The sequence below is a fragment of the Onychostruthus taczanowskii genome, unplaced genomic scaffold (genome assembly GCF_017590055.1).
Source record: "Onychostruthus taczanowskii isolate IOZ18803 unplaced genomic scaffold, ASM1759005v1 scaffold79, whole genome shotgun sequence".
NCBI classification, from domain to species: domain Eukaryota; kingdom Metazoa; phylum Chordata; class Aves; order Passeriformes; family Passeridae; genus Onychostruthus; species Onychostruthus taczanowskii.
The window spans coordinates 3,632,557-3,648,801 of record NW_024505782.1 but is presented as its reverse complement, the minus strand read 5'-3'; the positions used below and the strand labels follow the sequence as shown (position 1 = coordinate 3,648,801).

The 16,245-nt window shown below is 45.9% G+C and overlaps 1 protein-coding gene across 1 annotated transcript; it reads left to right on the top strand.

Annotated features, from left to right (window-relative positions):
* The first annotated feature begins 222 nt into the window (after nucleotides 1-222).
* CFAP53 (cilia and flagella associated protein 53) lies at nucleotides 223-16,245 on the top strand. The gene is made up of 8 exons (XM_041423594.1): nucleotides 223-326; nucleotides 1,295-1,524; nucleotides 3,727-3,903; nucleotides 9,517-9,820; nucleotides 12,610-12,828; nucleotides 13,870-14,086; nucleotides 14,519-14,621; nucleotides 16,023-16,245. The coding sequence occupies exons 1-8, from the start codon at nucleotides 228-230 to the stop codon at nucleotides 16,243-16,245; spliced, it is 1,572 nt and encodes a 523-aa protein (XP_041279528.1). The 5' UTR covers nucleotides 223-227.

The following is a 16,245-nucleotide window of genomic DNA, read 5'->3' as shown; positions in this document are numbered from 1 at the left end:
GACACCCCTCAGTGCTCCCGTCATGCCAGGACACCCCTCAGCTCCCCCGCCATGCCAGGACATCCCTCAGCGCTCCCGGTCTGCCAGGACACCCCTCAGAGCCCCCGCCATGCCGGACACCCCTCAGCGCCCCCGCCATGCCAGGACACCCCTCAGAGCCCCCGCCGCCATGATGCCACTTCCGTCCCGCGCGCGTCCCCTCAGCAACGGCGGCGCCTCCATCCGCCATGGCGGCGCGGCCCCCGCCCCGTCCCCAGCCCCCTCACTGCTCTCACACCCTGAGACGCCGGGAGTTCACCGGCTGCGGGCCGCACGAATTGGCGCTGGTGAGGGGCCACGCCGGGCCGCTCTGCTCCGGGGAGCTGCGGGGACGTGGGGGCCGAGCCCCAGAGCGGGGCCGGCTGAGGCGGGACCCTCTGGGAGCAGCTGGGAGGGGTCCCGCGGTGCCCGGTGCTGTGTGAGGGGTCCCGCGGTGCCCGGTGCTGTGTGAGGGGTCCCGGGGTGCCCGGTGCTGTGTGAACGGTCCCGGGGAGCCCGGTGCTGTGTGAGGGGTCCCGGGGTGCCCAGTGCTGTGTGAGGGGTCCTGAGGAGCCCGGTGCTATGGGGGTGTAGGCAGGGCTTGTCTAATTTAGAAGGAATTCCTTCACAGAAAAGACTTTCAGGCCTTGGAAGGGGTTGCACAGGGAGGTGTTGAAGTCCCCATCCCTGGAGGTGTCCAAGGGAGGACAGGATATGGCATTCAGTGCTCTGGGCTGGATGACAAGGTGGGGATTAGGCACAGCTCAGACTTGATGAACTTGGAGCTCTTTTCCAGCCTCAGTGATTCTGTGATTACCCCATAATTACTGTGAACTTGTCACTTGGTGTTAGATACTTGCACAGTCATGAATTCAACTGAAAAACATGCATATTAATAGTTTGTATTTTCAGCCATGAATGGTTTGCGTTGGAAGGGACCTTAAAGCTCATCCTGTTCCACCCCTGCCATGGGCAGGGACACCTTCCACTGTCCCAGGCTGCTCCAAGCCCCATCCAGCCTGGCCTTGGGCACTGCCAGGGATCCAGGGGCAGCCACAGCTGCTCTGGGAAACTTGTGCAGGTGCTTCACCATCCACACAAAGAATTTCTACCTACATCTCGCCTAAATTTTCCCTCTTTCACTCTGCCCATTTCCCTTGTCCTGTCACTACAGTTCCTGACGAAGAGTCCCTCTCTGGATTCACTGTAGGCCCCTTCATATCCTGGAAGGGTGCTCCGAGGTCTCCACGCTTGCCCCATTTAGTTTCTCTCGCAGATAGCCAAGCCCACCAAGAGAGACCTCTTCGAAGAGACGATTTTGGCTGAGAGGGCGCTGGAGGAGGAGCAGCGTGAGCACGAACGTGTCCTGCGGGTGTTCCGCCACTACCGCAACGTCTGCGACTGGCACAAGGGCGGCGAGGACAAATGGATGCAGCGCGCTGCCGAGAGGAAGGTCCGGGCAACGCTGCAGCAGTACCTGCAGGAGATCGAAGTGAGGAGAGAGAGGTAGCAAACACGTAGCCAGCGCAGCGCCCCTGCTGTTTTCAGTGTGTGCTCAGAGGGCCGGGCACCAGTGGCAGGTGTTCAAACACAGTAACTGTGTAGCCGAGGTGCTATTTGGAGCCGCCTGCCTGCCACAGACAAGGCCGGAAATAGTAGCATAGCACTTTAATTGGTTGATTTTTAAAGAGAATGAAGAGTACCTTGATACAATCATAAAATGATGGAATGGTTTGGGTTGGAATGGGACCTTAAAGTTTATCATGTTCCAAGCCCCCTGGCAGAGACGCCTCCCACTAGATCAGACAAGCTCCAAGCTTTGTCCAACCTGGCCTGGAGCATTTCCAGAGGTGGGGCACAGAATGATAGAATTCCAGGGTGGTTTGGGCTCAATGAGCTCATCTACCCACCCTGCCGTGGACATCCACAGCTTCTCTGGGTAGCACAGTGTCAGAAATTCAGTTCAGTGTCACTGAGGGTTTTGTTGCAAACTCATCAAGCTGATGTTTAGCTCCTACAAATAACACTTTGCAGCACAGTCAGCTGAAAAAATTAAAATTTTCCAGAAGTCTTTCAAAAATATTAAAGGTGAAGCACTTTACTGCCGTGTAAAGAAAGAATTATGCTGTTCTGATCTTTGGAAAAAATAATGTGATTTAATTTCTCAGTTACTGTTTCACGTCAAGTGACTTTGTAGCTGTGAAGGTCATCGGTTTGGTGTCCTGGTCTAATGTGCTTTCAGGGGAATTGCCCATGGGTTCCACAGAACCACTGGGGTTAGAAGGAACCTCCTGAGATGATCTGGTCCAACCCTGGAGTCACCTAGAGCAGGCTGTCCAGGAGTGTGTGTCCATTTGGGTTTTGCTTGTCTCCACACGTGGAGACTGAATCACCACTGTGGGCAGCCTGTCCAATATCTGACCGCACTCACAGTAAAAGGAAAACAAACTGTTTTCTTCTGTTCATTTGGAATTTCACGTGGTTTAATTTGTGGCTCCTTGTCCTGCCACTGAGCACTACTGAGGAGTAACTGTTTTCCTGCATCCTCTCCCTCCAGGAGTTTATGTACATTGGTAAGATCCCTCTGCACCTTCTCTTCTCCAGGCTGGACAGTCCCAGCTCTCTCAGGAGAGAAGGAAGTTTAGAAGAGATTCTCCCACTGGGAAAGGTGCTGCAGTCCCTCAGTGTCCCTGCACTGGCTCCCTCTGCTCAGGCCGTGTCCTTGCGGCGCTGCAGAGCCCGGAGCTGGAGGCAGCGCTCGGGGTGGGTCTCAGCAGTGCCGAGAGGAGGGGTGCCCTCCCTGGGCGTGCTCGCAGCGCTGCTCCTCCCGCAGCCCAAGGTGCCAGTGGCTCTCTTTGCCACAAGGGTGCATCACTGGCCTGTGCTCAGCCTGTCTGCCGGGACCCCGCGTCCCTTTCTGCTGAGGCACTGTGGCATTTGGGCTGAAATCGGTGATTTCTGCATTCGGTAGCCCCAGGTTTCTCACTGCTGGGATTAACAGAGAAGTAAATGATGATGTGTTTAAAAACTGCCTATTTGACATAATTTTCTCATCAAAGATATTTCAGGATGAAGTGTTTTGTGGAGTGGTGCTAAAATAGCGAGAGGTCATTTGAGGGAAGATACAGCTATAGATGCATAGAGGAGGGAGGGCATCAGGAAAGGTTCTTTCCCCAGAGAGCTGTGGGGCACTGACCAGGCTCCCCAAGGATGCCAGAGCTCCAGGAGCGTTTGGACACTGCTCCCAGGGATGCCCAGGGAGGGATTGTTGGGATGTCTGTAGGGCCAGGAGCTGGACTGGGTGATCCTGGTGGGTTCCTTCCAGCTCAGGGTATTCTGTGTGTCTATGCTGAAAGATAACCATAGTACAAAATCTAATTTTTATCAGCTGGTGACAAATGTAGTCTGAGAAACAGAATAATTTGATGACTGGGGAACTGAAGTCATAAAGCAGCTTTGAAAGTGGGTTTGTAAGATGAGGAGTTTAAACTGTGCTTGGACAGAATCACTCATGTTGTCCTGTAAGATTCCCTTGATGGACACAACACAAATGATCCCTGAGTTAAAATTTGATGTTCACTTCTCTGACATTTGCAAGAGGTGTTGAAGGGAGCCCAGTGGCCACTTTGTGTTAATAACAAATAAACAAAAACTTTGTCCTTCAACAGAAGGATTGATTTAGCCTTTATTCAAATGTTTTCATTACAGGCTCCGTGACTTTCTGGAGGCAGAGGAGAGCAGGCACCTTGCTGAGGTGAGAGCACTTGATGAGGAAAATGCACAGCAGAGAGAAGTAAAGATGAAGGAACAAGCAAAATTACTGAGGGAGAAGAAGGAGAAAGAAAGACTACAAGTGGTGGCTGAAAAACGAGAGCAACAGTTCAGGTATTGCCATAAAAATATCTTATAAAAGAGAATTTGCCCAAAGTAAATATACAGGGACAATTTAAAAAGAAGGTGGCAATAATAAACTGAGTAAGGAAAGATGAAAGTGATTGAAACAGTAAGACAGAAAAAAATCAAAGTAGTTAATTCTTGCAAGTGTAGTGTGTCCTCCTTGTCCCACATGAGCATCCCTGCATTTCCACCTGCCAAGTCAGCCCTTTTTGTAATTGCTGTTCCAGCTTTATACTGTTGGAGTGAACAGGCTGCAGGGAAGGTTAATTTGGCTTAAATCAAGCTTACTAAGACAATATGTCAGTAAAGATTCTTGAAAGGTTGAGATGGACTAAAAAGACTGTTTTTTTATTTATTGCATATTTTTCAAGAGTAGCAGCTGCAGCTAAGGGTTTAATGCAGCCTGAAGTTCTGTGCCAAATCTTCCTGACTGAAAGCAGTAACTTGCAGGTACTTACTAGGACCTGAGGCCTTGGCATGAAATCTCTTTCTCCCTTTCTTGTAAATCTGGTTTTCCGAGGGAGGGATGAGAGAAATAATAGTGTTATTTAATTGTGATTATTTGAAGTGTCTTTCCCAGTCTCCCACGGTACTGTGAAATTAACAACACCTGTGCACAGGCTGGGGCTAAAAATCAACATTGGCTCTTACTTGTGCATAAACACTAATTAACTAATTCCACAGGTAAATGTTTGTTAAAATGTTAAATGTTTGTTAAACCTGTTTATTGACTTAGACAGGTGTTAGAAGTGCATACACTGCCTAACTTCACATGGTGGTTTGAAAACGTGGCCCTTGCCTTTTGCAGCTTCTGATTTGTTCTCTATCTATCACACAAAGTGGTTGAAACTCACTTTCAAAGTTTGGAGGGGGTGCTGCTGGAGTGCATTTTATTTTGTACTTGTAGCTTGTTTTACACACCAGGGAGATGTTACCTAAAGGTCGGCCTCTAAGTGTTGGTATCTTTGTATTCACTGGGAAATCTGCATTCCTGTTCTATTCAAAACTTCACCAAAATCAGGACAGTTACAGGAACCTAAAGTCAGGCCCAAACAGGCTTATCCTGCCCTGTCAGCTGAATTGCACCCCAGCCTCTACTGACTTTAATTACATTCTCATTGATCAGAGTGGAAATTTAGCACATATGCAGATTCCTGTTCAGATGTCTAATTTTAGATATTTTAATTGCAAAGTGAATCACACCACTGAACTGCTTCATCTGGTGACACACACTTGAACTTTCATGCTGTAGTTGCCCGTCCTAATGTCTCAGGTCTTTTGTCTTCCTAGTGTAGGTCACTATGTCTGTAGGTCACTCAGTCTCATGGGATTATTTCATCCTATTATTATCCTTTTACCTTTCCCACTCTGCTCTGGGATCTAAGCCTTCTTCACACCACACAGCATCCTGTTAAAAAGTGTTGCTGAACCTTTGCTGTGGGTGTTCTGCTGGCTGCCAGTTTTCAGAGGACTTAGAGGCAGTGAAGCCATCTCTCCTCACAGCTGTTGTGAGTGGCAGTCTTGGGGTACCTGCATGTATTTGTCTTGTTTAAGTAGCCCCAGGTCTGCTTTTTTTTCTGGCTGTTAGATGTTACTCTTCCTCCTAAACCATCCTGGTCCAGGCAGAGATCTGGGAGCACGATTTGCTGCTCAGGAGACTAACACTTCCTGAAAATCCACAAGCAGTCTGTAATTGTGTCACAGCTTGTCCTCTGGGACAATGGTCTCCAGTCCTCTGACTGCAACCCCTAGCTGTAAAAACTTTCAACATTCACTCCAATATGTTTATTTATCAACTATATAAATATATAATAATATACTGTGCTGGTATATTGTGTACATTATAAAACATATGCACAAATAGAAATTAAAAAGGATGAGGTAAAGATGAAATAAATGCTGTTTTTTACTTTGTAATGTTATTTATCAATGGTACAAAACATATTCTCTTCCTGCACACCTGCCCCCTTTGCAGATGATTACTCCAGGGCACACCTAGGAGCCCTGGCCAGTCAATCCAGTAGCAGGTGGATATAGACATGATTTTCTGTTTTTCTTTGCCTGTGGATTTTCAACTCTTTTGAATATCTTTCTGAAACCTGCTACAGACTTGTTTGTATTTCCTTTAACTCCAAGCAAGGTACTCTGCCCTTTTGCAGGCATGGATTCTCAAACCTTGAGGTACAGGAGCACCTACACTGTCAGACATTATTCCAGAGCACCAAAAGGCAGCATTTTTTATATTTTATGGCTGGTTGCCATGGCCTGAGGGTACAGATGTAACAGCTTCTCAGTAGTAATGTTAACCAGGAGAGTCCTTTGTCACAAGGTGACAGAGGGGACAAGGCTTGGACCATGGGAGTCCTGCTGGAATTCATTTCCAGGGAGGGCTGCACTTTGAGAAGAGACTCAGCCAGTACTAGCCTGAGGACATGTTCATCATTGGTAACTTTAAAGAAAACTGCAACGTCTTAAAATTTGCATAAAACACGGATCACATCCTCTTTCTTGTGGTAACATCAGAAGCATCCATATGGGGAATGATGTTATCCCAGACACATCGTGCTGCAGCCATAAAATGAGTAAATAACTGAGGAGCTTCAGTCTTTGGGAAGTAGCCACATCCAGGCACAGTTTTAATGTTAAGAAGCTTAAGATAGCAAAGTGAGGAAGAAAACCTGCCATCTGGGGGAGCAGATGTTTATGGGTTGGTATAAAAGCTGCTTTGTGGGAATTATTTTGATGAAATCAAGGAATTAAAGGGTTATTTTATATTAAAATTCTAACAATGCTGAACATAATTCACTCCTACTCCCCTGTGGGAATTCAATAAATATCAGATTAGTTTATAATCACAGAAAAGAATAACTAGATCTTTATTCCTTCAATGCCAAGAGAACTTTGAACCCATTGTGTTAAAGTAATACAATGATTGTTAATTGTAAGATGAATCTTAATAATAGCAAGATTTAGAATCTTAATAATAGCATGTTTCCCTCACAACATTTGAGAAATATGTTTTTCATGAATACTAATTAGTGCTGTGGTCTTTCATCACCACTAACTCCCACCCAGGAGAAGAAAGCTAGACTCCAGTGGTGAAATGTAAGAAAACCATCAATGACGTAGTTCGTTTGATGACCTGCTGGGAGCAGGGTGCTCCTTGGAATGTGCCATGGCTCATGGCAGGCACATCCCTGTGCTGCTCTCTGCTTTTATTGCTGGGTTCAACTGTGGTCAGGAGGTTCCTGTCTCGTCCAAGAGGTAAAACAGCCATCCCTTTTCACCATTACTGGCACTGAACTACAGCATCTCATCATGGAATTTTGGGTTGAAAGGGGCCTTCAAAGTCATCTTTATCATGGGCAGGGACACCTTCCACCATCCCAGGCTGCTCCAAGCCCTGTCCAGCCTGGCCCTGGGCACTGCCAGGGATCCAGGGGCAGCCACAGCTGCTCTGGGCACCCTGTGCCAGGGCCTGCCCACCCTGCCAGCCAGCAATTCCTGCCCAAGATCCCAAAATCTGTGCCTGCCCTGTGGCAGTGGCAGGCATTGCCTGTGTGCTGTCCCTGCAGGCCTTGTCCCCAGTCCCTGTGCAGCTCTCCTGGAGCCCCTGGAGGCCCTGGCAGGGGCTCTGAGGTGTCCCTGGAGCCTTCTCTTGTGCAGGGGAACAGCCCCAGCTGGGCCAGGCTGGCTCCAGAGCAGAGGGGCTCCAGCCCTGGCAGCATCTCCGTGCCTCCTCTGCACTGGCTGCAGCAGCTCCACGTCCTTGTGCTGCTGGAGCCAGGGCTGGGGCAGCTCTGCAGGTGGGCTCTCACCTGAGCCCAGGGCACAGGGGCAGAATCCCCCCTGCCCTGCTGCCCACGCTGGGGATCAGCCCAGGGCAGGGGGGTTCAGGCTGGGGCAGGTTCAACAAATAGCAGCAGAATGGAAATGTTTTCACAGCAGTACTTTTCCTTTCACTGTTTGTGTCAGTGCCCTTCACCTTTCAGCACAGGCTCCCCAGCACTGGGTGCTTTAGCCAAGAGGATGAACAGAGACATGTCCTTGTCCTCAGGGAAATGTGAGGCAGCAACTGCTGAATGCCAGCAGAGACAGGACATGGTGAGCCCTCTGCTCTGAAAATTAAATAACTACCCTGACTTGGAGATTGGTAATAGCTTTGAGGTAGTTGCCTGATGAATATTTAATGTTTTGGTTACACAGGATAGTCAGCCAAAGCTTGTGTAGTGTCATAGTATTTCACATTGTGCAGGTAACTACTGCTGCCATGAAGTTGTTCATGATTCAGGCTGTGATATCTTCTGTGAATTCCTAAACACCTTTGCAATAATCTGCATAGATTCATTCAGCATGAAATTGTGAGATATCTTTTCACTTCACAGCATTCACATGTGTCTGTCACACATCCTCAGACCTTACACATCCTTCACACTTGCAGGTCTTCGCCTTTGTCTGCCAGTTTCACATTCTGACTTCATGAAAGTCTATATCCTGTTTATAGAACAGAATTAAAATCCTTGCAGATTGTTCAAATTAAATAATGTTTGATGGCATGTGTTGATCTAAATAGTGCTTTGTTTGCAAAAGTAAAAGCAGAATCTGCAATTAGAGCAGTGTTCTTCAACTGAAGATAAATTACCTCTTTATATGCAACTCAGTTGCAGAGAGTGAATGAAAATTGAAAACTGCATTACTTGTTTGACTTTCTACCTTCTCCAGGCTTTTATTGTGACTTGTCTGAATTATCCCACAGAACTTCACTTTAAAAATTAATAAATTTCTAGTGGTTCCTGCTCAACCGTGTAACCCACATTTCCACAGTCGCAGTGCTTTTCTGAATATGAATGAGCTTTCAGGTGACTTACCAACCTATTCTAAGTCTTCATTTGAATAGAGACCAAGCTGCATGTTTGGATAAGTGTAGCATGAAAGTGTTTTGTATGTTAATACAAGATATATATGCACACAACCCCATGTTCCATCTACATGTAGAGTACACATTGTACGTACCATGTGTGGATGTATTGTGTGTTCATTTAAACTCACAGAATATCCCAAACTGGAAGGGACCCACCAGGATCACCCAGCCCAGCTCCTGCCCTGCACAGCCCCCCAACAACCCCACCCTGAGCATCCCTGGCAGGGTGTCCAAAGGCTCCTGGAGCTCTGGCAGCCTCGGGGCTGTGCCCATTCCCTGGGGAGCCTGGGCAGTGCCAGCACCCTCTGGGGAAGAACCTTTCCCTGATATCCAACCTAAACCTCCCTGGCACAGCTCCAGCTGTGCCCTGGGTGCTGTCCCTGTCATAGGGAGCAGAGATCACTGCTGCCTGTTCACTTCCCCTTGTGAGGAAGTTGATTCAGGCATTTTTTACAAATTCAAATCCTTCAGCTCATTAACATCAAAACCTCCATCAGATCAGGCTTTCTGTGGTTCCTTAGGTTCCACAAGGAATCAATGTCAGACCAGGGGTATAATTGGTGTCCTGGGTTGCTGTGTTTTGGGCAGTGATGAGCTGAGAGCCTTCATTCACCACACACCTCCAGACCTGCTCATTGCTTTGAGACTTTTTAAAAAAAAACTTTCACATTGCCTTCCAGAAACCAATCTCACGAGTATCGGGAGCACTGTAAAAAACTGAGTGAGAAGGAGCTGGGTGACTGCCAGCTGGCCCAGCAGACTCTGAAGGAGATACTGAAAAAGGAAGAGAAGATGCAGGAGCGGAAGCTGGAAGAGATTTGTGAGAAGGAACTGTTGGCTAAGGACCAGGAAGCGGGGCTGAAGGCGCAGGAGGTGGCAGCGCGGATCCGGGAAATGGTGGATGTGCGTGATGCCCAGGTGGCCGTGCACGCCGCTCGCAGAGAGGAGAAGAAGCAGGAGATCAGACAGGATGCTGAAAGGCTGGTAATTTCCAAAGTGTTCCGCATTCAGGCTTGGGCAGAAGGGCCTTCTAATGATAGGCTTACTGGACATTTAAACTAATCCATACCTTATTTGTATCTTCACTGATTCCATTAGTTCTGAGCCTGTGCTGTAAAGCTAAGCCTCTTTTCCAGAGCTGTGGCAAAGGCATTCCCATTTACAGAGGGAGACACATCTTTTGAAACTCGGCACTCTTTTGGCACTCAGTCTCTCAGAGGTGTTGTGGGAAATGGAAATATTTTAAAGCTTTTGCCAAATACCTTTGTTTTTTTTTTTAATTTCCAGTTTCCTGCAGGATAGCAGGGAAGTCTTGTTTCCCAGCTGAAATATTTATTTTATAAATATTTTTTAAGCAAATTAGCAAGCAGCATTTAAGCTCTCTTGCCTGTTAGATCTGGCTGCTGTTGAGCTCACATCACATTTGGCTACCTTGGCCCAACTGCTCAGCCACTACCTTCTTTTTTCATCATCCTTTTCCATCTCTCCTGCTGTAGTTTTGCTGGCTTTAGTCTGGCTTGCTAGTTCAGTGTTGTGTGTTGATTTTGAATTATGGGAGGATATTTAGCTCAGACTCAATCTTCATTTTGCAGCTATTTACATGTAGAGGCTGAATGATCACCCAGGATACTCTGTTAGACACTGGAAGCTGGTGCTGGCATCATATATACTTCCCCATTTTATAAAAATGAGACAATAATGAATCTAAAGCTCTGAAAATGCTGGCTCTGAAAATGTTCCAAGCTAGACTAATGTTTTGCTTATTTAAAAAAAATGTAGAATAGAATTATTTTCTTGTAACAGCTTCTAAGGCACTGCCATACCTCCCAGGCAAAGAATGCTGCTCCTTAACTGGCCTTTTCAGAAAAGCACTATTAGAATAGAAGACTCTGCATCTTCCCCTGGAGACAGCAGCCTGGGGCTCTGTCAAGGAGATGCATTTCTGGTGAAGTGGTTGAGCCTCTGGGAAAAAAAAAAGCTTCCTTTGAAGGAGAGTTTCTGTATGGAAAATGCGATGTAATCCATTCTCAGCAGAAGAGGGATGTGGCAGATGGTCTCATTACAAGTTTTTCATTGAAGGCTGGTAGCCCCTCATGACCAGGAGTTTCATCTGGGTGAATGGAGAGCTAAGTGTGCATAAAGGTTTCTCCTGGTTGTTGCAATGAAAATAGAGTATTTAGTGAAGGAGAACTTGCACCTGTGGCATGCTAGACCACGTGTGTGCACCAGGATATCTCAGAGGTGGATGACAAAGCAGAGACTGCAATTTTTGCTTTAGCTGCATTAACTGCCTTCCTCCTTTGTCTTATTTGTCCCTTTAAGAATTGTGATTTCTTGCAAAGTTATTGACTTCATGTTATCCTGAAGCGTCAAGAGTTTGTGCCACAGCACTTTGGTCCTGGCTTGCAGAAGGGTGCTTGGTAACCATTGTTTGCACATTTGTGATGTTGTGTTACCCCAGTGAACAAACCTTCATGGATCCCATCCTTGGCTGCTCTCCCACAGCTTCACTGATGTCAGAATTCATCCAAAGACATGTGCCAACTTGCACAGCAGACTGCTAACTATTTTCTGCCTGCCTTCTTTTCACCTTTGCTGTTCAAAGCTTTTTGGATTTCTAATGCTATTCCTCAAATTATATATATATATATATACATATATTGAGTTTCAAAGCTATTCAAAGCTGTTTCACCATCTTCTGAAAGTGAATTTGACAGTTCAGGCATATAAAAAGTCAGCTTTGTCTCTGAAATACTGCAAGAACCCATGGGTGCTTTATGTCCAGCATAAAAAGGGGTGTTTGTCAGGGAGTGCAGGTTCTGCTTCCCTATGGAAAGATTAGACACGCTGTTTATGACAAACCTGCTAAGGCATTTTTAAAGACTCATTCACATTATAAAAGAGACATTTAATTTAAAAACAGTTTAACAAAAAACAGCGTGCCTTAGAGACAGCTGAAGCATGATTTCTGAGATAATACAGTGCTAATGATGGTCACACACAGAGTTGTGACTATGTTTCAGTGCAGTTGTGCTTGTACACTTATTCAATTGCAAGATGTCCAGAAATTATACTTATGAATTACTTAATGATGCTACTTTTGAATGTTTTTGTGGCTAAATAATCTTGAGTATACAAATATCTATTTGATCACAAATATGCTTTTCTGAGTTGTCATTGTTTCTTTCTTATGAACTCAGCTTTACAGTACATTTTTCCAATATAAAGTGGAATATAAAGTTCTTTCCAATATGAAGTGGGATGATTTGAAACCACGGAAATTCAGTAACTGTCCATCAGAACACAAAGATACAATCACTGACTTGTAGCAGCCTAATGACTGGTAGAGATGCAGTGCTCTGATCACCCAGCACAGGCAGAGGACAGATAATATCTACAGAAATGGCAGGAACACATGGCCCTGAACTTTGTCAGTGCTTGTGGCTGTGCATGAACCCTTGGATATAGATCAAAAGTGCTGCAGTGACACTGATTTCCCTAAAGAGATTACTCTATCTGCCTGAAACATTTGGAAAACACCCAGCACAATACTGTTTTTGTATTGAAGTGCATGTGATGATTACTGATAAAAATCCTGAATTCTAGTGAATGATATGCTGAAATGTTCAGGCTTTACTCGTTCTAGTGGATGACACTAAACCTCTGTTGCCAGCAAGGTTTTTCTCTTCAATGTTGCAATAAACTACCTCTAGCCACCACTTAGTTTGAAGTTACACAGTGATTTTACAGGCTGGCTACTTTTATCCTTGTAGGAAAAAGAGCTGCACCAGTTAAGGCAAGAAAATGAAGACCTGGAGAGGAGGAAGCTACATCAGCAGAAGGAATGCAGGGAGATTTGGCTCAAAGCAGTGCAGGACAGGCAGAAGCATCTTGATGCAGAAAAACAAATTCAACTTGCTGAAGAGAAGGTGATCTTGGAGAATGATTTTCATGACACCGACAAGGAACATGAGAAGATAAGAAATAAAAAAGTAAGGTGTTTCATTGTGAGCTTGGGGGGCAGTATGTCATGTAGACCAGTTCTGTGGCCCTGCACAGGGTAACAAAGAACAGACACAAGCCCTTCTCCCTGAACAAGATAATTCTTTTGTTGAACAGCCTGCTGCCTCTCCTCCTGCCAGCACCCTGCAGCTCTGCAGGAGCCCATTAGCTGTTAAAACCACAGCACTTTAAAGCCTGCTTTGCCATCAGCAAGGCTACCAGGCTGGATAAATGAGGTGAGGGCTCTCAGGAAATCCTGGAATTTTGTCCCTCCATGCTGATTTCATTGTGTATAAATCACCTGAGCTTTATCATCCTATCGTCCTTTATCATGGACATAATAGAGGCTGGACAGCTATTTTTTGTTTCATGGACCTGATGTAGTAAGTATTTGTAACTGTGGATGAAAGGAAATATTTAACTTATTGTAATAAATTAATACTAAAAAAAATTAAATTATTTAACCAAAATATATAGATAGATGCAAACTCTCGTGTTTTATTTCTTGGAGATGCCATGAATCAGTGGATGTCTCTGTAATTTCCTGAAGTTAAAACAAGTTGATTGTCCAACTTCAGTGTGCAAATAAGTCTCAGGGTATTTAGGACACAGGAGAGAGGTGGTTAGAAGCTCCTGCAGGTTAGGAAAGTTGTATCAGCTCAATGTTACACCTTGCTGCAGAATTACAGGAGGTGCTATATATTATATTACATATTGTACTGCATATATATTTACATATTACATATTATATTTAATGCAGGTGATACTGGAGTAGCCTGGTAGCTGTGGAAAGTCTGTGAAAGGGGTGTGCTGTAGGCAGCTGAGCTGCTGTGGGTAAAGGGATCACTTTGTATTTGTTCTGTGGTCTGGCCAGGTAGAGGATTCTGAGCAGTCCTTTCCCGTGGCAGGTTTTGGAATGCTCTCTGGGCTCCCAGCTCCCACACTGGCTGTGAATCACCACTTTTCTTCAGGCTTTGAAAGGCTGTTTTGAACTAATTTACTCAGATCTGCAAATGTCTGTGTGTTTGCAGCAAACGCTGTTGAAGGAGCAAGTTAATTACCTGGATCATCTGGCTGAACAGCTGAGGAAGGAGAAGGAGCAAGAAAGAGAAGATGAGAAGGTCTTCAAGGAAGAGAGGGATAAGGTTTGGGCCGAGAGGGTTGAGAAACTGAAGCAGGAGAGGAAGGCTCAGTTTCAGCTGCTGAGAGATGTCATGAACACAAGGCAGTCGCAGATGATGGAGAAGTGTAAGTGGTGGAGCACATGTCTGGGCAGAGACAGTGCAACACCCTGCTGCTGGGAACAGACTGTGTGACAGAGTGGACAGCAATGTGACCCTCCCTGAACCTGTTCCCAAAATGCTTTCCTACAGGCATTCCTTACGCTAATTCCTCGTTGCCATCACCAGGGCAAAACCTAGTAAAGTAAGGATTGCATGGGCAAACAGTCATTGTTATTAATTATATTATTGTGAAGCCCTGAATGTGAAATTTTTCCAGATCTGAGTGGATGAAAAATAAATAAGCTGAGAACAAACTTGCTGTTGTTTGTGTGCCACTTCAGAAACAACAAAACTCAAACCTATTATTTAGGCTACTTAGCCCAAATGCAGTCTCCCTGTCCCTTCAAGCTCAGCAGAGCTGTTGCCTTCTAAAAGGATTTTTGGTTTTGCTTTCCAGTGCAGAAAAAAGAAGAGAGGAAAATAGAAATTGCTAAAGAGAAGAAGGCAATGGCTGAAGCAGTCAGAAAATTTGAATATGAAGAAGAAGAAGAACGTATAAGGTATTTTTCTTCTATGCCATCGGGCCATTTCTTTACAGATCAATCTTTTAAACTTGTCACAGAGCTGTTTTTTTTTTTTTTTTCCTGATAACTCTAGAGCAGTGGGTGGACTTCCTTCTAATTAGAGAAGCTTTCCACCAGTACCTGATCAGTTCCAAGCTGCCCAAGAGCAGAGTTGTGATACTGCAGCTGGTATTAAGTCATTAATTCTGACCTCAGAAGATAGTGGTACATATCCTCGTGTTGGTTTTCTTGATCATGTGACTTACCTCAATCGTATTTCCTAAGCACATCCCCTCACACTCTGAGCTGCTGTTACGAGTGGCAGAAGCCTGGGGAGGAGGGATAATGAAAGGTTTGTTTGTTCCTGCCCCAGGAGAGCAAGTGTGTCCGGGCTTATTGCTAAACTCCACCCGCAGACATCCCTTGAACAATCCTGTGTCAGCCGCCAAAACACCACGTAACCCGGGCTGCACGGGGCTCTCCTAGTGCCTCTGGATGAGCAATCCTTACACGCAGTAGCTGGAATGTTCCTCTGGGTGTCATGCAAAGCCTTGGGCAAAGGGCCTTATCTCACTTACTCCCCTTTTGTACTCCTGCCCTTTCTCCACTCTTGTCCGAGGGACACAAGCAGCTCCTTCCCGAGCCGGTATCTGTTGTGTGCTCTCAGGGCTTTATCGGGAACAATCTCCTGGCTGTGGCAGAAGTGTCACCCTTGTGAAGGAAGCACACACTGGGCTCCAGCTGGGATATGCTCCACTTAGTAGGGATGGCACTCAGCAGTGTCAGGAAGGGTTTGTGGCTCAGCTCTGTGGAGGTAGTGCACAAGTTCTGACTACTCTGTTGGCATTCAAGTGTCTGTGTGACTCCTGCTCCAGAAGGGCCTGAGCATATAAGACTTCCTCTGCTTCTCCAGAGGGGACTGAAAGCAGTACACGAGTCCTGAGGTGCAGTGGAAGATTGATTTCTCCTGACAGCCACTTCCAGGAATACCAGTGCAGCAGGGAGTTGTTCTCAGCAGGAGGGTGAGGATGGGTGTCAGCAGCAGCACTGAGCCCGAGCCAGGGATGGACTGAGACTCAGCACTCCCATCCTCTGTCCTCTCACCACGGCTGTGAGGAGCAGGGAGGGCATGCTGATTACAGGGAGTTGTTGTTTCCCTCTTTATGGTCGAGCAGCAGTTTTACAGTCTGCTTTGTAGGACACCACAGAGTGCAGATAACTCTGGAGAGCATAAGTTAGCACGTAGCATTTGGGTAATAGTGGCAGTTATTCTTAACTGCTGAAAGGAGCTTTGAATGGTTCTTTAGTCTAAGCTTGAATGCTAACAGATTACATAATAATAAAATTTATTCTTTTTACTCACACTGCTTAAGTAACCTATTCATTTGGCATTTCCAGAAAAGCACAGAAAGCCAAAGAATACAGAGACCAGCTTGCATCTCAAATTGCCTATCAACAGTGGCTCCAAAAAGCTGAGGAAGAGAAGAGGAAGAAAGAACACGAGGCAAATATGGAAGCAGAGAGAGAGTACCAAGAAAAAATACAGTTAATTCTGGCGAAGTCCAACAAGCCTGAAGTAAAGAGCCCCACTGCAAAAAAAGCACTAATGCCTGACTCTTAA